The 25425-nt window shown below is 48.8% G+C and overlaps 1 protein-coding gene across 2 annotated transcripts in view; it reads right to left on the bottom strand.

The window, feature by feature from the left end:
- Rasgrf1 (Ras protein specific guanine nucleotide releasing factor 1) overlaps positions 1-25425 on the bottom strand; it is a 104884-nt gene that overhangs the window by 34790 nt on the left and 44669 nt on the right. For both annotated transcript variants that reach the window (XM_035444519.1, XM_035444518.1), the window contains 8 exons: positions 21615-21694; positions 18750-18943; positions 18243-18352; positions 14696-14814; positions 13089-13249; positions 9768-9831; positions 8873-9009; positions 7349-7431 (listed from right to left, as the gene is read on the bottom strand). In XM_035444519.1, coding sequence (XP_035300410.1) covers positions 7349-7431; positions 8873-9009; positions 9768-9831; positions 13089-13249; positions 14696-14814; positions 18243-18352; positions 18750-18943; positions 21615-21694 — 948 coding nt within the window. The remainder of the gene's footprint in view (positions 1-7348; positions 7432-8872; positions 9010-9767; positions 9832-13088; positions 13250-14695; positions 14815-18242; positions 18353-18749; positions 18944-21614; positions 21695-25425) is intronic.

Below are 25425 nucleotides of genomic sequence, written 5' to 3'. Positions count from 1 at the left end.
TTTTTTTTTCATCTTCCCTTCTCCTTCTATTCCCCTTCCTTTCTAGTTTGAGACAGTGTTGCCATGCCTGTAAAGTTTAAAATGCTCCTGTCTCAAGTGTGGGGATGACAGCTGTGTGCCACGCTTCTCCGAGGCCCCTCCCAACCCCCTGTCCCTTTTTGACTAAATGTGAAAGTTTGACCTTTGGCTATAAACTAACAAGCAGTCATCTTAAACTCTCTTGGACTAGAAAGTCTTCAGTGCAGCTGGCCTATTGAGACCTCTCTTCTCATAGCTCCCAAAAGTTATTACCAATGAGCTGGTGTTGTGAAGCCTCTCATAGACTTCCAACTTACATGCCGATTGGGTGGGCAGTTTAGGAGCGTGTGTCTCGTCCATCTCCCTAGCTTTTGTGGCATAGGCCATATCACTTTTGATGTCACCTTGGTTACTCCTTGAGCATTAGGATCAGTGGGACTTTCAACCCTCTGATGGAAAAAGAAGCCTTCAGGGCCTGTCAGGTAGCCCGAGTTGGCCTCACGGAAGTCTTTTCCCCTCTCCAAGGTGATTATGATTGGTGGGAATTTCTCCCAGGCAAGACCTACCCACGGCCTTTTCTAGGACTTTCTAAAACTGGATCTGTCATAGGTCTCATCCCTCTCTGGACTGCCAGGATGTCACCCAGGCCACAGAAGGCTAGGGAACTGAGGATGGAGCTCTGTGTCAAAACTGTGTGAACTCAACATCAGCAGCTTCTTCAGAGCTTGGTGGAAATCAGCAGCCCCAAAGGTCATGGTATCATGCAGTGCTAGCTGGAGGCTGAGTCACAGCAGACTCACTCTAATGGCAACGGGGTGAGGGAATATTTAAGCTTAAGCTGTGTTTTGTTGTCCATAATTAGGTTTTTTTTTTTTTTAAACTTTGACATCTCAGAGTGAGATGTAGTCTTCACTTGATTTTCCTTCCTTCCTTCTGATTTTTGTTGGCTTGTGTTCCCTATACATTGAAGGCTGTATCTTTGTAGTTGTTTTTACTTGCAGCTAGTAGCTGTCTTAGACCTTTTGTGTTTCTGATGGGATCTTACTGGAGGAATATATAAATGAACAGATAAATGTTTGCTCTTATCGAAAGGATAAGTGTGAAAAAATAGCCACAGAAAGGAGTTGAGTCTGTATTGAGTGCTGAGGTGAGAACAGGCTCACACCTGTAATGGTGAGAACAGGTTACTTTCCTCACTGTGTGACAGAATACTTGATGAGGTAACTTAAAGAAGGAGGTTCATGCATGCAGTTCACCACAGGGTGGGGGCTGGGTGGTTGCATGAGGAGTGGTGTAGCTAGCTTGGATCTGGATGAATCCAGAAGTGGGGCCTGGTTACAGATCTTAAGCCCCTTTGCCCTCTAAGGATTCACTTCTGCCACCTGGGTTCAGCCTTTCAAAGGCCTTACAATTTCTCAGGATAGTGTCACCAGTGTCATGTATTGAAACACATGAAATAATGGGGAATGCCACATTCAAATCATAACGGCATCCTTGGGGCCAGCATGAAGTACACAGCTTGATGCCAACTCTACTCCTGTTTCCTAGACAACCCTATTCTTCACTTCTTAGACTCCTCATCTGTGAACTGGAAAGAGGCCTTCCACAAAGCTCTCCAGAGAGTGGGATGAATGAACCAATTTAAGAGGCCTAGAGTGGTACATGGAACACAGAAAGCTGTAAGTGAGCACTGGCTCTGCAGAAGGTGATTCCCACTCAAGGGGTCAGAGAGAGCTCAGGAAACTAAGAAAATGACCCTTCCTTCCTTCCTTCCTTCCTTCCTTCCTTCCTTCCTTCCTTCCTTCCTTCCTTCCTTTCCTTCTCCCTTCATTCATTCCTTTCTTTCTATCTTCTCTCCCCCCTCTTGTTTTTTGAGACAGGGTTTCTCTGTGTAGATTTGGATCCTGTCCTGGAACTCTCCCTGTAGACCAGGCTGGCCTTGAACTCACAGAGATCTGCCTGCCTCTGCCTCCCGAGTGCTGGGATTAGAGGCGAGCACCACTATTACCCAGTTTCACTTGTACTATTACTAAGGCACTCTTTTTGCGGGGTGAGGGGGGAGCTGGTGGTGCAGCTGGGCAGTAGAGTTCTTGCCAAGCATGTGTGAGACCCCAGTTTCCACTTTCAATTACTTTCTCTGGAAATATGGGGATTTGAAATGTCAATAAATAACCTTTTCCCAAGAGCCTCCAATGAGCAGGAGGTGAATCTACAAGGTGGAGAAATGGAACAGCAGATTATGGTAGCATGTAGACAAATGGCAGTCCTCATTACTGGGAATACACTGCCCTTCTGTCTTGCTTCTCCCTGGCTGCATCAGTCTTCCCTGCGGCATAGACCAGAGGGGAAGTTGGATAAGTGAGTTCAACCCACAGCATGTAGACGAAACCACAAGGCCTCCAGAGATAACAGCATTTTAAAAGAAACCATCTCAAAGAAACAGAGGGAAGGCCTTCTAACTCAGCTCCCCTGCAGGACACAGAACATTTTAGAAACCTGCTGGCACCACGTCCCCAGCTCAGCCCCTTGCCCTTTTCTAGCTCATACCATTGCTCCCAAGTGCTCTTTCAGAGTGGCACCAAGGAGGTGGGGCTGCTACCCTTGGGATGCAACCCTACCACCTACAGAATAAAACCCAACAGCTTGCCAGACACAATGTTGTTAACGGAATCTCACATATCTCACCAGCCCCATCTTTCACCACGTGGTGTAGGTTGCTGTGTTAGTTAATAAAGTCTGACTGTGCTATAAAAAGCTCAGAGAAACGAGAAGTGAGATTGAGTATAGGAATAGCCCGTGAGTCATAGCAGATACACATATAAACTACAGCATCTGTATGCTAAAAGCAGGAAAGGATCAACGGACCACATGGGTACCAAATATTCATGGTACACTTAAGACATACGAGGCACAGGGATGTTCAGTATTCGTGAAGTCTTAAGCCAGACATCCAATGCAGACACCTACATGCAGATGACATCACAGCTGTTGGTTAGGCTAACTGACATGCTCAGCTACTGTTGGGCACCTGTGCCTTTTCACATCTTGGAGAGGGCAAGTGTGTGCCACAGACCCTTCAAGTACCTTCTAGAGGTCGGCCTACTCAGCTAACTTTCACTCTGGTCTATGCAGCAGGGAAGGTTGACACAACTCGGAGGAGGTACGGGGGGGGGGGGGTGGGGGGGGGAGCATTCTATAACTCAGGTAATGTGGAGCTGGCACTTGGCCATAAGTCATCCTAACCTCCTGCTCCATTTCTCCACTCCCATCCCTGCTTCTTACTCTGTGTTTCAAATGGACTCACCAAACCCTAGGGCGAAACATCTCAATTTGGTCCCTGAGCCTGTCTGCTCCAAGACCTATTGGTCTCATCAGGTACCTGGAGAGTAGAGTTCACCCAGGCTACTGTCTGCACGGTACTCTAAATCCTATAACCTCACAGCCCAATGGGGATTATTCATCATTTCTCAAAACCATTGCACTGTTCTGCTTTTGTGCAAACACACCGTTCCTTTTTCCCAGAATGCCTTTCTATTTAACAACCTGCAACTGGCCTTCAATGCCAGCCCTTGGGTTCCCTTTTCAAGGAATCCTTGTTCAACCGTGCCAAGTGAAGCAGTCCCATAGCCATCCCCTGCCTGCTTCCAGTAACACACAAACTGTCTTTTTGCACTCATCTTACTCCCCCATGGTGACATTTCACTGTGTGTCTTTGGTTCATTGAACAGTTCTCCCTACTGGTGCCACTGGGCGTTCAGCAATGTGGTGGTGAGAGGAATGATAACTGACTAGTGTCAAAGAAGTTTAAGGGACCTAGTGCACCCGAAACTGTCTCTGCTGCACCCCCACGACAATGTAGGAGAAACTCGAAGTAATAAAATTGATCTTATAAAGGATTTACTAATAAACTTGCATAGGAGACATTAAGTCACACAAAGTAGAATTAAGCTAACTAAGGGTGCAGTGCCTCCCAAACACCTCAAAGGTAAGTGTTACACTAACTAGGTTTACTAGACATAATTGGAGTTTAGCATTGTTGGGAAACACTTTGGCCAATGTTTGTTCACCAGCAATTAAGCTCCATTCCCATGACAAAGAAGACACTCCCAACTTACAATCAGCCATTAGGCTCATTCCCATGCCTCTAAGGGGCAACTTCAGTGGGCAACACAGGTGATAATTCTGCCAGGTGAGCAAGATGACCCCAGCTAGCAACTATTCACTGGCGTACTTGAGAAATATCCATGGAAATATCTTTGCCCTGTAAATCTCCTATCTGTCCAAGAGGCCAGATTTGCAGTCTCCTGTCTCTGTTTAAGTTGTTCAAAGTGTAACCTTTGATTGGGTCCTAAAAGAGACTTAAGGATGACAGTGTATTTGGAATGAATAAGCCAAAGGCATATATAGGCTGGTAAAAATTTGTTGAAGGCTTGTTCCCTTTTGTGCATTAGCCAGAACCAATCACATGCTATTAATCTCTAAATGTGCAGTGATTTCTCACTGTGAAGACAGGTAACGTCAACACACAGTAGGCTCAGCACATGCTTGCCTTTATCTGGGTGCCCAGTGTGAACAACTGGCATCTTTCAGATACTAAGTCCTGTGGTATGCACTGTCCCAGGGCACTCACTGGAAATAGCAGAGATTCATATCAAATAGCAGCCATAGTCATCTAGACACAGGCCAGGGGACAGTGGGGTCCTGGGAGGTATCCAGTGACATCATCAGGCTTGGGATTCACAGGTTGAGATGGGAGGCAGATAGCCAAGGTGCTGCAGGGTGGGGGAAGGAGCAAGAGGGAGATGGCCTGTGAGGAGGGAATCAGAGGAGGAAAGATGTTTCAGTTAGATTATGGAAGCTGTGCTACACGTGGTAGGGGCTGGGAAAACTGTCCAGTGGGACTGCATTCCCCTTGTCCCAAGGGATTATTCAAATAGATGCACTGGCCCTGCAGCTGCACCCTGCAATTAGGTTTTTAATGCATTTCTGAAATATTCTATGCATTTATTTTGCAATTAGAAGAAAAATCCTTAAGAAACAGTATGTGACCTACAAACACCTGAGTTTTGACAAAGAAGCTAAAATTACACAACGGAAAAAAAGAAAGCATCTTCAGCAAATGGTGCTGGCATAATTGGATGCTGGCGTGTTGAAGACTGCAGATAGATCCATATCTATCGTCATGCACAAAACTTAAGTACAAATGGATCAAAGACCTCAACATAAACCCAGCCACACTGAACCTCTTATAAGAGAAGGTAGGTAGTACCCTGGAACAAATTGGTACAGGAGACCGCTTCCTGAACATAACACTAGTAGCACAGACACTGAGATCAACAATTAATAAATAGGACCTCCTGAAACTGAGAAGCTTTTGTAAGGCAAAGGACACAGTCAGCAAGATAAAACAGCAGCCCACAGACTGGGCAAAGATATTTACCAACCCCACATCTGACAGAGATCTGATTTCCAAAATATACAAAGAACTCAAGAAGCTAGTCACCAAAACACCAAACAATCCAATTAAAAAGTGGGGTACAGAACTAAATAGAGAATTTTCAATAGAGGAATCTAAAATGGCTGAAAGATACCTAAGAAAGTGTTCAACATCCTTAGCCATTACGGAAATGCAAATCCAAACAGTTCTAAGATACCATCTTACACCTGTCAGAATGGCTAAAATCAAAAACACCAATGACAGTTGATGCTGGAGAGGATGTGGAGAAAGGGAAACACTCCTCCTCTGCTGGGAGTGCCAACTGGTACAGTCACTTTGGAAATCAGTATGGTGGTTCCTCAGGAAAATGGGAATCAGTCTATAACAAGATCCAGCAATTTCACTCTTAGGCATATACCCAAAAGAAGCACATTCATACAAAAACGACATCTGTTCAACTATGTTCATAGCAGCATTATTTGTAATAGCCAGAAACTGGAAGGATGGATGGAGAAAATGTGGTACATTTACACAATGGAGTACTACTCAGCAGGAAAAAAAAGATGGAATCTTGAAATTTGTAGGCAAATGAATGGAACTAGAAGAAACCATCCTGAGTGAGGAAATCCAGTCACAAAAAGACAAAAATGGTATGTAATCACTCATATGGATTTTAGATCTAGAGCAAAGAAGTAGCAGCCTACAATCCACACTGCCAGAGAAGCTAGGAAAGAAGGAAGACCCTAAGAGAGACATACATGGTTCCCCGGAGAAGGGGAAAGGGACAAGACCTCCTAAGCTAATGGGGATCATGGGGGAGGGGAGAGGGAGTTAGGAGAGGAGGACATGACGGAGAAGGAAGATCTAGTCAGGGGAGGAATGGAGGAGAGCAAGAAAAGGGATACCATCATAGAGGGAGCCATTATAGTTTTAAAGAGAATTCTGGCCCTAGGGAAATGTCCAGAGATCTACAAGGTCGACCCCAAGTAACAATCTAAGCAATAGTGGAGAGGTGACCTTAAAAGCTCTTCTCCGATAATGAGGTTGATGACTACCTTACATGCCATCCTAGTGCCTTCATCCAGTAGCTGATGGAAGCAGAAGCAGACACCCACAGCTAAACACTGAGCTGAACTCTGGAATCCAGTTGCAGAGAGGAAGGAATAGTGAGCCAAGGGGTCAAGACCAGGCTGGAGAAACCCACAGAAACAGCTGACATGAACAAAGGGGAGCTCATGGACCCCAGACTGATAGCTGGGAAACCAGCATAGAACTGTTCCAGACCCCCTGAAGGAGGAAATCAGTTTGGAGGTCTGGACAATCTACAGGGCCACTGGAAGTGGACCAGTATTTACCACTTTGGAGCCCACTCCTCATAGAGGAATACTCTCGTAGCCTAGACACACTGGGGAGGGTCTAGACCCTGCTCCAAATGATATGACAGACTTTGAATATCCCCCAAAGAAGGCCTTACCCTCCCTGGGGAGCAGAAAAGAGTTGGGATGGGGGGGTCAGTGGGGGGCAGGAGAGGAGGGGAGAGAGAGGGAACTGAGATTGACATGTAAAAGAAGCTTGTTTCTAATTTAAATAAATAAAAAAGAAATAGCATTGAAATTTTCATTCCCAATGTTATATTTTAAATAGCCTAATGTAAAAAAAATAACCAACACATAAATAAAAAATTATTTATAAAAAGCCAACATGCACAAAGCAGCCAACCATGAAAAAGCTATGCCAAAGCAGTGTTTAAATAGACATTTACTCAAAAATATGAAACAGACATTCCCAACCCTCCATCACAAAACCTAGCCCCAGGGGCTGGCCCTGCTCAGGTCCTAGCTGTGTCTGATTGGTGCTTGGTTTCTGGAGTGCAGACAGGTTAAGAGCACTTACTTGATCATCTGTGGCACGGTGACCTTGGAATTTTCTTCAAATGCATTCATCATGAGTCCATTGCACCGGATATTGTCCACACACTAGAAACAGAGGGGACCCAGCGCTCAGAACTCAGTCTCCGTACTGGATCCCAGACCCACTTGGAGCTCTCCCAGCCTGCACACAGGGTCCTCAGGCTTCAAGGGCACTGTCTAGGTAAGTGTAAGGTCAACACAGGGTCATTCAAGTTCTGGAAGTCAAGTGACCTTTCGAGACTGACTTAGTCTTCTTGAGTCTGTTTCCCAATCTTCCCAGATGGGTTTAGTGACTCTTGCTTTATTTACCAGGGTATTTGTCAAGCAGATGCATCAGACTCTGGCCTCTCTGCTGCATCCTTTGAGGCCACTGCCAAGGCTCACTGGGGACAGGAAAGGGCTGGGTTTGATCTCTCCATTTTCTCCAGGGCACACTGTTTTTTGGGAGGTGGGTATGGGGGGGGTTAAAACTCAAAAGAATAGATTTACACTATACATAATCCCATGTTGCCTTGGTTCTCTGTGGATTCTAGAGGCGCAGGTTGCCAGAAGGTCTAGCCACCTGATGTCCCCTGGACCAAGCAATGTTGACGTCTGCAACTTTATGGACTGCCTGGACGTTCAGTTCAATTTAGAGTTCCACAATATGAAAGTAAGTCCTTGGTATTTTATTATTGGTGTTTATCTGGAAGGTTCTTGCAACTCTTTTTTCCCTTTAGTGTTGGAGATCAAACCCTGCTTTGGAGCAGGACACACCAGGCAGCTAGTGAGGGAGCTCTAGGGACACTGGGTATCCAAGTCTCCTAAGCATGCCTGCACAGCCTTGCAGAGCACATGTCCACAGGCAGACCCCTGGGACCTGGCTCCTGACTTTGTGGGACTGCCCTTTGCCTTGTGGAGCACAAGCCTGCTGGAGCTGCTGACAACCCTGTTACTCCATTCAACTTTCCACCTCTTACACTTCCAGTGCCCAAAAGTCCTGGGCTGCTGCCTTTCCAGGAGAAGCCAATGCTTCCTGCCTAATGGTTAAATGGGGGTGAGATGAGGGAACAACTCTACAGCTTGCGACAAGCAAAAGACACAAATTTCTCTGCCATATGGATGCAGGCTAGGACTTCAGGAGGCTGCCCTGGTTCTCTGCAGTAGGTGCCCAAGTGTCTCAGGACTGTGGAGCTCTCTCTTCAAGCTCTGCTGCATCTAGCATTCTTGGTTGGCAGCACCAAGACGTCTTGTGTATGTGCATATAAGCACCTGGAGATCAGACTGAAGTGCAGACACCCTTGCCATTCACAGGCCTGGGGAGCAGAGCCTGGCAGTCTTAGGGTTTAAAACCACACTGCAAATAGTATGCACTGGCTGACTGTGCCTGGGCTGGAGCCATGGACCTGGAGGGCTCTGGTCTTCTCTAATAGAACAGTGCCGCTGACTGTGCCCTCTCTATCTGGGTTGCTCACTAGGCCAAGCGTGAAGGGACAATGAGCTCTGAGGAACGGGCAGTGCTGCTCACCTGGCTGATGTCACTGGTCCACGCTGCCTTCTCCTGCCTGGATGAGGCCACCAGGATGACCGTGAAGGGTGGGGAATCCTTTGGCTCCACCCCGATCTTAAAATCCAAGTGGTCTATGTCCTGGGCAGTTCCTTTGGCTTTTCCAGTGACAAAATATGAAGTTAGCAGAGTGCTTCTGAGCTGGGTAAGGTTCTCTGGTCCCTGACTTGACACCAGTAGAGACCCCAGGATGATGTCAGGCCACTGGCTACTCCTTTTAGAATAGTGTTTTATAATTTTTGGCTAGGTGAGAGTTACCATTTCAAACAGGGAAGTTCGGAGGATCTGGCATGTGCAAGTAATTTAAGGCACCCAGATTCTTGATTCAGAGCCTGAGTCACTGAGTAGTATGTCCTCTTCCAGGACTCAACTAAGCCTCCTAGTGGGGAGGCAGCTATGCCAGGGTTAGATGGGGCCTCACAACACAGTCCTCCCCCTAACACCTGGGATACACAACATTGACATCTGAAACTTTTCCGGACTGGGCTGAACATTCAGTTTGGATTACAGTTCCCCCGTGTGAAAGTAAATTCTAGGTATTTTATTACTGATATTCAACTCTCCTTTTCTTTTCTTTTTTTTGGTGCTAGGGATCAAATCCAGGGCACCACACACACTAGGCCCTGGAATTCTTGAACACTGTTACTGGAAAGAGTAAGTTCACGGAGTCAAGATCTTCTCTCTGGTGGCACAAACTGTGAGCTGTCTGCCCAAGTCTGGACTGTTCTCTTGCCTGTTTGCATATGGGTCAGAGTCTACCATGTTTAAGCATCTGCTCTTCCTGCCACCCTTGATGAATGTGTGTGTGTGTTTGTGTATGACAGCATGTGCACAAATAAGGAGCTTGTACACCTACCTTCCTCCTCTGTGTTTTCTGGTTCCTCCATTAAGGTGCAATCGATGAGGGATATGACTCCATTCTGAAAAAGAGCACAGGCAACATTTTGGACCAGGAGTCCATGTGTTAGAGTAGGAGTCCCAGAACATCACGCTGGAAGGGCCTCTACACCAAGTACCACACATCTGTGTGTGTGTGTGTGTGTGTGTGTGTGTGTGTGTGTGTAGCATATGCGAGTGGGTACTTTGCTTCGTAAGCAAAGGATGTTGGCTTCCTTTACAAGGTCCACCAACGTGGGTGAAGTGAGATTCTTCTCAGGGAGACCACACCTGATGAAGGCTGAGGTCAAACTGTGGGCAGATGGGCCAGAATCTATCCTGTTTGGCTTCCTCTTGTCACATCAGCATCTCTGAGAATTACGTCATACCGCTTATAAAAACTTGAAATCCTCTGTTCTTGGCCGATCCCTCGGTTATCAATGGTGAAACAGACCAACTTTATGGATGCATTACATACATTGCTAAGACTTTTTTATGGATTCAGAAATGAAGTTAGAGAGGTTAAGTGGTTGCTCGGTCACCTGGTCAGCGCTATTGGTGGGGTCCTGAGAAAGCCTGAGGGCCCGTCCCAGCCCCAGGTCAACAGCTCATTTCCTATTATCAGGACTAAAGCAAGGACACCATTGAGAAGGGATCTGGTAGCAGTCCTCCTATGCACAGGTGCTCTGGAGCACCCTTTTGAAAGTGGAAGCATTCCTCTTAGGTGTGGGCCGGACTGTGATCAGAGCTGAATGAAAAGAATCAAATGATGGACCTTTCCTGATGGTTTAAAAAAAAAAAAAGAATCAAATGACGGCTCTGGGGACTGCAGCCTCCTGTTTGCTCTCTGGTTGTCTCCTGGATCATGTCTCAAGGGAGGTGGGTGCCATGCTGTGGGGGGGGGAGATGAAGAGCCGAGGCCCCAAGCCAACAATCTGGTGAATGAACCATCTTGGTTGGGTAAGATTTTAGAGCACTATGGCCTGGCAAACATGGCTATGGCAAACTAGAGCCTTGAGCCAAGACCACTTTGAAGGCGCTCCTGACCTCTGACCCACAGCAACTGGGAGGCAGTGTTTGCCCTACAATAACTGATGTTAATATAGACCCAGCCACAGACTGATCTATATATGAAAATGCTGGGCAGGCTGCCAACTTTTTGTTACGAAACTCAGAATTTATTTTTAACCACTTGCCCGGATTATTGCGGTCTCATGTTATATAGGCTGCCACTTGTGAGGAGAACATCAGAGGGGATTCCCAGGCTCTGGGGTCTGCTTCTTGCTTCCTTCTTTAGTGGTCTTGAGAAGTTCCCAGGACTTTTGAACAGTAACCTTGCCCTATGATTGCACTGGATTTAACAATTCTGGGAGCTGACATTCCCTTATGTATTTCCAGTTCTGATGTTGGAACCTAAGGCCTTCTGCATGCTAGGTCAGAGCTCTACCACCAGGTTATACTCCAGCTGGTGTTCTCTTACTGGCTTGTTTTACTCCTGAATCTTACCTGTGAGCTGTGAAAGTGATGGTGTCTGCCTTAGAGGTGTTCTGGGAATTAAGTATGTATAAAACACTTGGGATAGGGACTTGTCACACTCATCAGTCACATGACAAGCTCATTATCATAGGATTTATAGTGACTGTTTAACTTCCTGAAAATTTATTGTACCAGGCCCTGGGACTCTGTCAGCATTCCTGGGAAGTATTCCTTTCTAGCAGGCTATCTTTAGAAAATTATTTTTATTTTAATTTGTGTTATGTGTGTGTGCATGCATGCATGCATGCATGTGTGTAACATGTGTGCAGGCACCCGTGGAGGCCAGAGGAGGAAGTGAGATCCTTTGGAGCTGTAGTTACAGGTGGCCCTGAGCCATCTGACATGAGTGAGTGCTCAGAGCCAAACTTTAGTTATGGTGAAGAGCAGTAGGGCCTCTTCACTCCTGAGCCATCTCCCCTGCTCCCAGGCTAACCCTTTAAAACTCAAAAATAACTAAGAGAAAATAACCAACATAAAAACATGAACTTCCAGTCTCAGATCAAGAAACCGCCGTATTGTGTCTGGCGTAACCTGCCTGTGTTCACCCCACTGCAGAGGGATGGAGACCTGACCCTCCCGACCCAGACAGAGACATCTGGAGTGGAACTTGGCACTAACAATTAATGAAAGCCTCCCATGACACACAATTTGGTTGGAACTGGAGTGTTTAATATTTGTCAATTAATTTCTCCATGTGCAGCCAACCAGCTAATTTGTTGACATGTTAACATAAGCAGGGTATTCCCCTGAAGCCAGCGCTTGATCTAATAGCTCAATGGCAGGCTACAGACCAGGCATCCAGGGCCCCAAAGGAAGGCTTCCCTGATGCCCTCACTTAATTAAGGGCGCCTTCTGGCCTTTCCTTTCCAGGCTGCCGCATGTTCACATTTGAAATCCCATCTGCTTGCACAGGATGGACATAGTGTTGGGAGAGATGGCAGCATAGAGACAGAAGGTCCTATAATCAGCACAGCAAATTCACAGGGACTGCCAGCTCACTGCCAGACCCCTCAGGCAGTGTTTCTGTGGGAACAGTTATCTCTGACCGATGAAATGTACTCAGGGCAAGGACATTTGCAGGGTCACATGTGTGACAGGACTGGGACCTGTTGGGGTTCAGAGCAATGGGACCAGCAGTGAGTTGTGTTGAAGGAGGTTTGCCAAAGAAGAGGGAAGGCTGTGTAGCTGGGAATCCAGCAGGAGCAAAGGCCCTGGGCTCTGAGAGCTGCTTCCCCTTTACCAACTGGGATGAGCCAGGCTGTCAGCAGCCTCCCAGGGTCACCTGGCCTGAGGAAGGCTTCCTGTGATAGAGGAGTGGGTGTCTGAGAATATTTGCCTGGAGATGACAGAGAAAGATGTTATGTGTTGCTCTAATCCTAGGCTGGAGGGGACCCTCCACTCTCCCCAGCACCCCTATCCATACACCACACATACACAGCCCCCCCCCCACGCACCATCATATGTTCATGCTTGTGTCTTGAAAGGTTTGTTAGAACTCCTGGCCAGCTGTGTGGAGTCCCTGGAGCCTGATGCCGCCTTCCCAGTTCCCATGGTTTCTTCAGTAGGAGATACCATGGGATGTTCTGCTTATTCCCACCCTCAGTTTAACCAAGGCGTGCATGTGTGTGAACAGGCGCGTGCTCGCATACAAAGTCCAGGCTAAGTACTTCAGCAGCCTACTGTACCATCAACCTCCAGTCCTGTAGTGAGGGTGGAGCCTGTGAGCTGGAGCCCCAGGACTTGCAGCTCCTCTCCATGGCCTTACCTTGGTCAGGTGCAGTTTCCCTCCGGAGCCTCTGGTGCAGATGATGAGATGCTTGGAGAACAGGAAGCACTGCCGTTCACCTTCCTTCTTAAGGGACAGAGATCCCAGGCGCCCCCTGGTGATCTTGCCCTTTTCTGACATGGGCACCTGGATGAGGGAACCTGTGGGAACAGGGGTGGTGGTGAGCAGGCTCTCAGCCTGCCCTCAGATGACACCATGATGCCACCCCTTGGCAGTGGCCGTGGAACAAGGTACTCCAAACACCCTTGTCACTCCTCTACAGATTCTTTCCCAATTGTCTTCACTGTCCTCAAGGATCAGTCACTCAGGGCTCCTCAGCATGGATTGGATTGGACTATGCTCCCAGCTTCTCTCCTCTCATCCACTGTCTTTCTTCCCCATAGCAAATATCATCTTAGACCGCACTGTGTAGCCTCTTTGGGGGAGCTACCTCCCTTGACTCCTCTGCCCTACTCTGTGTCTGCTGTATCTTATATGTCCATAAGTGACAGGTCTTCTTATGCAGGGTGGGGCTGGCTCCATTCTCTGGGGACCTTAGAGCCCTATGGGGACCTGGTGCGCACAGGGAAGATGGCAGTGTTGGCTATGTGGCTAAAAAGTGGGAAGGGCTGGGAGGGATTCCAGGTCCTACTCCAGGCTGGAGGAGGAAGTGCTTCTGCTGGGTGACGAAGTAGCTTCCAGGCCTTTGTGTGGAGGGGATTCTTTCCAGGGTTTTCTTCAGAAAGGCAGAAAGAAGCTCCATGAAAATGCATCTGGCATAGAACACGCCTTGTGCAGCTCAGGGAGACAGAGACAAAGCTGGCTCTAGGCTTTGGGTGTCACAGGCAGGTCCCAGGGAAGGTCTTGGGGGCCACATGCAGGCACTGTCCATGAAACATAATGGATATCAGGCCCTCCCCAGAGGCCAGATTCTGAGGTATAGACCAATTTAAGCCCACCACAAGGCAATTCATTAGTTTGAGAACTCCGGAGCTGGGTAGAGGGGATGCTGGGGTCTACTTGGGTCAGAGATCCACCCGAGGCATACAGCAAGTGTTGAGTTTCCCACAGACCACCAGAGTGGCACAAGGTGAGCTTCAAATACATCATAGCTTTGATGTCTCTGAGCCACCAGGAGCTCAACAGGGCCATACTCGCAAGGTGAGCAGGAGCACAGGCTTCCCTCCACTATTGCTCCCCAACACCTGCCATTCCCAGAGCCAGTCACTATCTGTTCTCATTCTGTCTCCTACTTTCTCCTGCAAAGAACAGGTCAGTGCTTACATCAAAAAGCCTGAGGCTAACATAGGTAGTAGACTCATATTTGGCGTGAGGGAAACCATGAAAAGTAATAGTGTGCATGCGTGTGTGTGTGTGTGTGTGCATGCGTATGTGTGTGTGTGTGTGTGTGTGTGTGTGTGCATGCGTGCTTGCGTGTGTGTGTGTGCCTGTGTGTGTGTAGATTCTGCTTCCATGTAGAGCTACTGCACCCCCAGCAGTCCAGAACACTCCACAGCCACAGTTGCAGGCCAGTCCACTGGGGATGTCCCCAAGTGCTGCTCATCTCCCAGGGACCCCTCTGTGGGGGCACAGAACAGCTGCCTTACCTTGTCGCACGAAGGTCTGGCTGGTGTCAAGGAGGATCTCACAACCCTCGATGATCATGCGCTCGATGGCCAGGTTTTTCCGGATGTTCTCCGTCTCGCTGACTTCATCGTGCATGATCCTGGGGAGACAGGAAGCAAGGGACATGCTGTGCCACTTCCAGGGAGGGGAATGCCATGCTCTCTGGGCAGACCCAAGAAGAGAAGATGGGGGGTGGGTGGGACCTGCCGTTAAGAAGGTGAAGGCGATGCATTTCAATTGAGTGCCAACTGCCCAGGCTCCATCTGGTTTAAAACCCTGGCAGTTCAAGGAGACAGGTGTTTATTTTAGAAAAACTGAAATGGAAATTGGCAGCCAGGAAGCAGGCCAGTCGTATTTCAGTGTTGAATACTGTAGGGTAGATAGCAGGTCCAGGCCAGGAGGGAGGTGTGAGCCCAGACACCTCTGTTTGTTACTCATGTCTCACTATACCCTATCCTCATCCATAGAGCAAGCAAAGTTCATCACCCCTGTGCTCTTTTCCTCAGGCTGTCCTCTCCCCCTCACTGGGACTTGAACTCAGGGACTTGAGGATGCTAGTCAAGTGCTCTACTACTACCGCTACGCTCCAGATCTTTCTCCCACATCTTTGTATGTTGCATGGGGCCTAGAATGGTCTGAGATTTGGGAGTTCCTGCCAATCCTGTTGGCTTAGGGAAAGACCGGCCTTCACCTTCTATCTTAGCTGCCTTCTTGGAGGAAAAAAAGTTTGTTCCTTTCTGTCTCCTGCAACTCCCATGGTCTCCAGGAGATGGCGCCATTTAATTACTTTGGGAAAAAATAGGCAAGTGTGTGTGTGTGTGGGGGGGATATAAGGGGGGAGTGTTCTCTGGCAATTTTGCCCTGGTGGGTTTACAGGCTTTTAAGGAAAGTAATGCATACTTTTGGGAAAGGGGGAGCTCTGGAAAAATACCCCATACTCTTTAAGAAGATCACATCTTACAATTTTCTGCCGATTTCTGAAATTCTACAGTCAGTATCACAAAGACCAGTCTGGTTTCACCTCAGGGAAGTACTCTGCTTGGGTAGGCTATAAGATGAGTGAACCACTCAAGCCTCCAGCCAGATAATGCTCAGTTCCCCATGTGCAGAACGCTGGGGAAGAGGTGGGCATCAGCATTCCAGCTTAGTTTTTATCCCCTTTAGGACTCTCATTTTAGCTCAAACTCTCCAGGACATCTAGACTGCCTTGATTCTTGTAGCCTCAGTTTCGACCTTTCCTTCCCAGAAGTGTATTTTTTTTAGATGTCCAGTTCCTGGAGATGGGGCCCTGTTTGAGAGTGGCCAGTGGCAACGAGAACATTTCTCATGGTGAGGGTGAAGTTTTGCCTGGGGAGTGTTTGACCCCGAGAGGCACAAAGGGGCAACTCCACAGTGGCAGGCAGACTTGACAGGGGCAGCCTACAGCTGGTCAGTATGAATTCTGTTTCAGATGGAGTTGGGGTCCCATGTGCACACATAGCTAGGGGGCCCTTTGAGGGTCCTTGAGGACTGGAATTGATGGTCTGTGTTATCAGTGGTGCTACGGTGGTTGAGGATAAAACGACAAAACACGGGCCTGGTCCTTAGAGAGAGCACTAAGAGCACTTAGAGAGAGAAGAAGTACAGCTATGAGACTAGCTGGTCTGTGTTGGCTGGAGAATGAGGTGTGTATCCTAGTCTTGCCTGTGCAGAGCTGTCTTCTGGAGGAGGTGTGGTTCCTAGCTTAGCCTGGGCAGAGCTTGGCTCTGATGGGTTCAGTCCTGCCAGGACACTTCCCTGAGCACTCTATGGGGGAAGGGTGAGAGAACACGCCAGTGTGCCATCAGGGCTGGGCTCATGTGATGGTTCAGTTGTTAGGTGGAATGAAGAAGGGTAGGATGCATACCTGGGTCTTAGGCCAATGACCTTGGCCTCTCAGGCCATCTGCACCCCACTTTGCTCCAGGACCTGCATCTCTCAATGATGAAGAACCTCGGGGGTCATACTAGGCTTCCCCCCCACCCCCCGGAGATGAGGAACATGTAGGATTTGGTTCCAGAACATGAAAGTCAGAGAGGGTCCTTTCTTCCTGCCACTGGCTCTGTCCCTCTGCAGCATGCCCTGATACTATACCTACTCCCTCGGTAACTTAGCTGGCTTTCAGAAGGATCAGGCTAGGTAGCCTGTACCCTTCCCATCCCACTGCCTAGCTTGGAGCTGAGACCTGCCTGGCTAGCCTTGGCTGGCTTCAGGAAGCCGAGCCTCCCTACCCCTCACCCTCTAATCCCCTATGTCTGATCACAAGGCCCATCTCATGTTGGGACCTCCACCCAGGCTCAATTCTAGGCTCTGGTGTCTTCCTGTTGGAAGTCACTCCTGAGGCAATCTCATAGCAATGAACTGATGATGGCTCTCAATTCCAGACTCTAGAGCTTTCCTTTCTGGTCTCCTCCATGTGGGTATCTGATAGCATCTCAAGTTCCACTCGATCCCCAAGGAAGCTCCGGACCCTCTAACACTATCCATCTTGGTTAAGGACCCACAGGTCTGGGATCACTAGTTTCTCTCATTTTCACACCCAGCCCACTGGGAATTCCTAGCTTTGCCTTTGAGCTTTAGTTCCGATCTAGGACCCCAGAATCTTGGTGGGGTGTGAAAGGGCTCCCCCTCCTGCAGCTGCTCTTGTAGAGGAAGACCCCTCACCCTGACTGCAGGACAGAGAGAGGGCCAGGTGAGGGGTCCGGACTAGAGGACTAGAGTGTCTGAAATGGCTATAGCTCATCTACCTGTCACCTCCTGCTGTTGATGGGAACCTGGGCACATGAGGGCTAGTCACCTGGAACCCCCATCCTTGGTGAGTGAGCTCTTATCAACACAATTTTTGCTAGGTTTTTCTTTTTCTTTTTTTTTTTTTTTTGAGACAGGGTCTCATGGATTCCAGGGTGGCCTTGAAAGCTGGACTTCTGCTCCTCCTGCCTCCATTTTGAAAGTGCTGGAGTTTATCTACTGTAAAACAGTACTGGTTTTATCTAGTACTGGACATGGGCCCCAAGCTTCAGGCATGCTGGGCAAATACTCTGTCAACTAAGCTATACATCTCCTGCCTTGTTTTGGTTTGCAATTTTTTTTTTTAAATAAGGTCTTATGTAGCTTAGGTTGGCTTTCAACTTGCATGTAGTAGAGGCTCGCTTTGAACATCTGCCCTTCCTGCCTCCACCTTCTGAGTACTGGGATTATCGATGCCTAGCACCATACGTGGCTCACTACAAGGTTTGACAAGTTGACACTGAAAAAGAGGGGAATTAGGTGCTGAAAGCTACTGGAAGTTCCCTCTTGTGGGTAATGGGTCCACTTGAATGCACAGGGTCCTGCAGGCTCCCTCTGTGCAGGGACAGCACACAGCCTGTGCTGCTCATCCAGGCCTGTGTATGGGCTACATAGGTCAGTCAGGGGACCCCGTTCTTTGAAGTGAGGCAGGCTTCATATCCCCTCCTGAGGAAATTTGCACCCCTCCCCTGCCCACCCTCTGCACCGTGGCCAGGCACTCACCTGGACAGTTCTTCTAGTTTGGATTTGGCATAGTCCAGGCTGTTGCGCTCCACGTGCTCATGAGGTGTGTGGGCCAGCAGCTCGTGGAGTGTCAAGATGTACCTGGGGATCTGTGAGTGGCAGGGGACATGGAGGGACAGAGCCAGGGAGACGACGGATAGGTGGAGAGACAGGGAGCAAGGAGGGAGAGACAGTGATGGCAGACAAGAGATGTGGGACAACGAGGACAGAAGGCAAGATAGAGAGGCAAGAGTGGTCCTTTGAACCCAGTGGGCTGAGGAGGAAAGCAGGCTGCATTTCTGATCTGCCTGGAGCGCCAGGAAGATGGGGACCCCCATGTGACTGTCTCCAGGGACTGCCCCCTCACCTTCCCCACTGCTGGAGTGGACAAGCACATGGGTGGTCAGCTTGCTCTCCACCTGCCGGGGTTGTTGGGGACCGTGTCCCGCCAGCTGTGCCCTCAGTGCCCCCGCCCCAGCCTGCTCCCTTGAAGATCATGGCAGCCACCTGGAACATGGGATAGGTGAGGAAGGTCTCCAGCGTGCGCTCCTCGCAGTCGGGCTTGGCCTCATATTGCTTCAGGAGCTTGTCAAAGTCCCGGTTCTGCTTGCAGTGTGCCAGGATCTGGAGGCTGTATTGGTGATTGCGGACGAACTCCTGGTAGATGTTGAGCATGGGCAGCAGGATGTCGAACAGGTCGGCTGCAGGGCAGGTGGGGTCAGCAGGCCCGAGGGATCCTGGGGCTAGACGTCCCCAAGCCTTTGGCCCATTGGCCTACCCAGAAAGGCTGTGTGCCGGGTTCAAATCCCCATTCCAGAGAGTTCCCTCTTTGGAGGTTACACCGGTACACCAGCCTTATCCATGAGCAGAAGTGGGTTTTGGGATGTGGGCTGTCTTGTGGCAGCTGGGGCTGAAGGGGCTTAGAGAGATGGTGCAGAGGCCCATACCCTGGGGGCTATGGCTGCCTGGGGGCCTTGCTCTGGAACTATCTCCAACTGAAGAAAACAGCCTTGGTGTAGCGCATACCTTATCCATGGTGGGTCCATGTGGAGTGTGGTCAGCCCCTGCCTCAACTTCAAGTGTGTCTATAAGAGGCAGTGTGTGTGTGTGTGTGTCTGTGTGTGTGTGTGTGTGTGTGTGTGTGTGTGTGTGCGTGCACGCGCGCGTGCACGCACACGCGTGCATGTTCATGAGTATGGGCACATGTGTGTATGAGAACATGTGGTGTGCCTCTGTGTGTTTGTATGTGGAAGCCAGAGCTCAGCCGTTGGTGCTATTCCTTAGGAGCCGCTGGCCTTGTTTTTGAGATGAGGTTCTTACTGGTACCCAGGGTTTGCTCATTAGGCTAGGTTGGCCTGAAAGCCCCAGGGATCCACCTGTCTCTGCCTCCCCAGCACTGACTGGGAATATAAGTGCATGCCAAGTCCAGATTTTTTTTTAAAAAGTTTATTTTATTTTATGTATGTGTTTTGTTGGGTCTCAGAGAAACCCGGGACAAATGGCCGAGTTGCCTATTATTATACCACAGCAGACACTGGCCACCAGATTCTCCCAGCACGGCAGCTACCTGTTTCAGAGTCCTTGTTCTTGGTAGCACTTCTCACGCCCAGCCCCTACCCTAAATGTCTCCAGCCCTCGAGCTTCCATTCCCTTCCCTATAGGACTCAGACATTTTGCTATGTGCTGTCTTGGCTCCTGGTTCCTGGTTCCTCTCTTGGCCTCCTCCTCCTCTCTTCCTGTCTCTCTCTTCTCATGGTTCAGTTTGGGCCCTTCCATATGCCTATGTCTGTTTTCTCCCCTTATATCTATGATAAAAACCTTCTCTCCAACCATACCTAGGAACGTCCTTGCTTTTCATTCATGTTTTGCCTACTTATTATGTATACAGTGTTCTGGCATGTAGATGGTTGTAAGCCACCATGTGGGCGCTGGAAATTGAACTCAGGACCTTTGGAAGAGCAACCAGTGGTCTTAACCTCTGAGCCATCTCTCCAGCCCCTCATGTTTTGCTTATATGAAAATATACCACCTGCATGCAGTGCCTGTGGTGGCCAGAAGGGGGGGAATCAGATTTCCCCTGGAACTGGAGTTGTTAGCTTCCATTTGGGTGTCTGAGAACCAGACCTGAGTCCTCGGCACCAGCAGCAGGGACCACCTTCCAGGTCCTGGCTCCAGCTTTTTATGTGGCTTCTGGGGACTGCACTCAGGTCATCATTGCTCTAAGGCAAGCACTTTACTGACCGAGCTATCTCCCCAGCCCTACAAAGCAGAGTCTTTGACATGAGACACATCCACAGAGCGGAGGGGCCTTGGAGGGCTACCTCTGGTCTGGCTCTGACTGTGACTCTCCAGCCTCAGTGGGTCTTCCCCTCTGTAGTGAAGGGGACACTGGTGTCTGCCTTTCCTTACCAAGGTGAGAATGTAAGAAACTGACAAAAAAAAAAAAAAAAAAAAAGCCAGCCTGGCACAGGTGTCAACTGTAAGGGTACACCTGCGCCTCATTCCTGGGACCCGACATCACAGGTTACTAGGCAATGGGGATGAAGCCAGAGACTTTTTTTCCCGATAATTCAAGTTTTGGAAACCAATTCCAAAATTTTGCAACAGCTTAGAACCAATAGAAGAACTAGTTGGTTGCTTGGATAGTGATATGTATAGTTAGAGACACTAGAACATTATACGGCCACCAAAAAACTCAGCATGAGAAAACTGCACGTGAAAAAAAAAAGCTTCTCCTACAATGTTAGGCTAAAATGTAACTGCATTGCCAGATGTGGTGGTGCATGCCTTTAATTACAACAATTAGGAGGCAGAGCCAGGCAGATTTCTCTCTACCAGTTCAAGACCAGCCTGGTCTATCTACACAGCAAGTTCCAGGGTATCTAGGGATACAATAGAGACCCTGTTTTAAAACAATAAAAAAACCAAATAAATAAACAAACAAAACCCCCAGCATACTGTAATAATCTAATGTAAGCAAACAAATGAAATGTCTGCTATAAGCAAGCTTCAAACTGTTTAGCTCACTAAGTTTCCAGTTGTGTAAAAATGGGAAAAGAAAACACTCAGACTCTCGAGAAATGTGTAAGAGAACACAGCAGTGTTTGGGGTGGTTGTCTTCGGGGAACAGAGTGACAGGTGACAATTTAAGTGTTTTCTATTTTTCTGGAGTTTGAGACTTTAATGTTGCCTTTTGAAAGGGAAAGTGGACAGGCAAAGAGAAAGACCTCAATCTCTCCTAAGAGCATGTGTTGTCTGTCTTTCTCCTCTCAGGGGACTCCGGAGTCTACAGGGTGTCTTTCTGTGATGATCTAGAGGGGCAGACTTGTCTCCTGTCCTGAGGATGGGGTCCCAGGGGGGTTGGCTACTTACCCAGCACCAGGGTGGGCCAGCTGGAGATGCGGGCCTTCAGGCCTTGGTAGAAGATCTGATGTAGGAACATGATGGTCTCACTGAAAGAAAAAGCACCGATGAGCTCCTGGCTGGGCTTCCTCCCTCCCTGTGGAAGACCCTGCTGAACACAGCAGTGCCACACCAAACACAGAGCCCTCAGGAGGAACTCCAACCACCTAAGCGGTGGAGCATCAACCCCTACACGAGCCCCTCTGCACAGGGGATGCCAGCCCACAGAGATGGCACAGACGAGTTACTTGCTGTGCACGAGAAGCCCTCCCTACTGTCTCCCCTTACTCCCCCTGCCCCAAGGTATTGCAGAGACCTGGAGAATACGTAACAGCAGCCACTGTCGGTGGGAAGAGATGCGGCTTGGGACCCACACAGAATGAAGCTCATATCTCCAGCAAGACACCTAAAACACGTCTGAAGCCCAAATCCTTCTATGTGAAATAAGCTGGAGTGAAGAATCTGCCGCTAGAGTGGGGCTGCTTGGGTGCCTGGTAGACTGTAGGTGCCTAGCAGAGCCCAGATCGCTGCTGCCCCCTTGATACCTTCATTCTTGGGAATCTCAGCCAGGGAGCTAAAAGACTCAGAGTTCTGGCCTTTGTCACCATGATGCACACGGGGGTGGGGGTCGGGGAAGAGCATGGCCTAGGCAGCCTAGCCCTGGCTGGATGTGTTCTCTATCAGAATGCTCCCTAGGGTTCACATTGGCCTTGGCCCCTGCCCTGTGACCTCCCCCTTTCCATTTCTTCTCAAAGTGGCTGGCTCCAGAGCACAGCCTGAGGCCTCTGTCCCAGGACAAGTTTATAACAAGAGAAACTAAGGGACAGATGACAATTGCTCCCTCCTGAGGGCATCTGTCCTACTCTTCCTTCTGGTTCCTCTGTGTTCACAGCTGCCTGTGTAGCTCCCTCTATAAGCAGATGGAAGAGACCTTGCGGGGGCTCACTACATTTAGGGTTCCAGAAGGAGAGGGAGATTACCCCACTACCTCCCTTGAGTCAAAGGCAGCACAGGTCTGTTTTTCCCCCTTTCTGGACTGTTCTTATCTCTCTTAAGCCCATTTTCTAGGCTGTGCTCTCTGCTCTTGTGTGTTCTCTCTTCCAGTCATTTGTGATCTGAGGGGTTTTGCTATGTCAGCACTACTTGAGCAGGGGAAGAGGTTTAGGGAGCAGGGAGAAGCAGAGGGCATACAGCAGAGGCCCATGGACAAAGGCCCTGAGAGGGTCTGAAAGATCCTGTGAAGGGCAGAGACACAGGGAGGGTGGGAGGGGGTAAGGGGAAAAAGAGACTGGGTGAGGTGGTGGTGGTGGGAGGTAGAAAGAAGAGAAAAAGAGAGAGAGAGAAAGGGAATGGTGAGAGAACACAATGCATCCATGCCAGAGAGCTACACCAGAAACTCCAGGGTATGTCACAGGGTGTGGAGAAGAAAAGCAAACCCTACAAAAAGTAAAGCCAGCAAAACCTGAAAAAGGTGGCTGCAGAGAAAACTTGCTCAGTTCTCTTTTCTGAGTGAGGATTTCATGGTTACGGACTTGTCTGCCACCTTAAGGCCTCATTGGTGACCTGGGGAGGCTGGCTTCCATCTGATGTCTAGTTGACTCTCAAACCAGGTTAAGAACTTTGGTTTTCAGTATGGGAAGACTCTTGGATACCAAGAGACTAGCCTAGGGGTGCATAAGAATACACACACACACACACACACACACACACACACACACACACACACACACACACGCACACGGGGGGGGGGAGTGAGTATGCTGTAGATGGCAGGGTGGCTGGAGACCTTCATGTTCTTGAGAGAGCCTTGTATCTATATCCTGTCAGATGGCACTGAGCGCTGCCACAGCCTGTCACAGGGAAGCCACTTCAGGCAGCCAGAAGATAGGCACCAGACACCGGGGCATGCACCATTGAGGAATGGAAGCTCCTGAGATCCCAATACTGCACAGGCCAGTGTAACAACAGACAGGAGCATCACAAAAGGGACAGTAAAATCAGCTTGAAGGCATTGAAAGGGATGGCTCAACATCATACAGCAAAACAAACAGGCTAATGAATTGAGTCATGAGATTTTTTTCCCCACCCTCATTGTTTGTTAAGAGTTATATTTCCACTATTCTTTAGTCTAAATGTGCAGCAATGTGATGTCTGTGTGTGTATGTATGGTGCATATTTGTATATGCACACCTGTGTGTGCCAGAGCATGAGCCCATGTGCATGTGTATGGAGGCCATAGGAGAATGCATTGCCTAATTCCTTTGAGGCAGGGTCTCTCACTGAGCCTGGAGCTGGGCTAGCAGCCAGCAAGGCCCAGCCATCGTTTTGATTCTGCTCCCCACAGCACTTGGGTTAAAGGCATGTGTAACCTATCAGCTTTTTACCTGGGTGCTGGGGATTTGACACAGGGCCTCGTGCTTATGTAGCAAGTGTTCTTGCCCACTGAGCTATCTCCCCAGCCTAACCATGATGCTGTAAAAATCCACATACCCTAATTGAGAAACATTACCTTGCTGAAAGATAGCTGCCTGAATCCTCAGCAAGCCAATCCTGTTGGTGAAGGGCCTTGCACCAACATTGACCATGACTGATGAGGTGGCTGCTGAAGGTTGGAGTCGCTTTGGGACTTCTTAAAATAAGACAGCAGTGAAGTTTCCCAGGTCCCCTGACCCCCTCCTTTTTAGGACAACAGTTCTAAGTTCCATATTTTATGGCCAGGAGAGTTATTCCAAACTTAGAACCTCGGACCTTGCTGCTGCTACAAGCCAAGTTTTTGTGATACTCTAAATCATTTGTCATGTTAGAACAGTGGTTCTCAATCTTCTTAATTCTGCAACCCTTTAATGCAGTTCCTCATGTTAAGGTGATCCTCAACCATGAAGTTATTTTCACTGCTACTTCATAACTGAAACTTTGCTACTATTATGAGTAGTGAAAATATCTGTGTTTTCCGATGATTTTAGGTGACCCCCCAGAGAAGGGCCATTCAACACCAGTGGGGTCGTAACCCCCAGATTGAGAACCAGTGCCTTAGAGTATCACAGGGTCTCCATGGGTAGGAGCTGCCTGAAGACACCACCTGCTTTGCTTATATCCCAGGACTGCAGCCCTTCAGTTTTGTTTTCAGACTCCATTCATCATCTGGGTTCTTGGCTGTGTCCACCACACCAGAGGTGACTCCCTCTGTGGAAGTCTTGGGTGCCTGCCAGTTACCTGTGAGAGTTGGAACCATCCCCTTCCAAACTCCTGCTAATGTCAATATCTTGTCCTTTCCCATGAATCATGGATGCTCTTCCTGCCATCTACAATGGTGTGTGTTTTCTAGAAGTTCTTGAGTTAACTTTGACCAGATCCTCCAGAAGTAGCCCTACCTGTGACAGCTTTACAAAAATATCTTATTTAGACAATCAGATTTGAAAGCTGATATTCCTCCTTGAGGCGCCAGCTGTAGAACAGGTTGTCATGTGAGCAGGCACGAGATAAACATTTGCTTTGTGTGTCTCTGTCATAGCTCTGGGGTGACCAGGTGCACTGTCCATCCCTGGTACTAGTTTGGAAGGAATCTTTGTTTTCCCTTGACATTGGGTCTCAACAATGGGTTTCCATGTTATATATAGATGTGTCTGGCACCATTTACAAAGCACAGGTGAAAGAGATTCAGGCTTTTGGCAATTCAGAACTTTAAGAGACCACTGGCTTAGGCTCCACGTCTAAGCCCTTAACGAGACAGCTCATTCCGTGAAGCTCTGAAGCCAGGCACAAGCTTCTCTGCAGCGGTGGC

This window comes from Cricetulus griseus, chromosome 4 (assembly GCF_003668045.3).
Source record: "Cricetulus griseus strain 17A/GY chromosome 4, alternate assembly CriGri-PICRH-1.0, whole genome shotgun sequence".
Classification (NCBI taxonomy): Eukaryota; Metazoa; Chordata; class Mammalia; order Rodentia; family Cricetidae; genus Cricetulus; species Cricetulus griseus.
The sequence above is the reverse complement of the archived record's forward strand: the minus strand, read 5'-3'. Positions and strand labels throughout refer to the sequence as shown.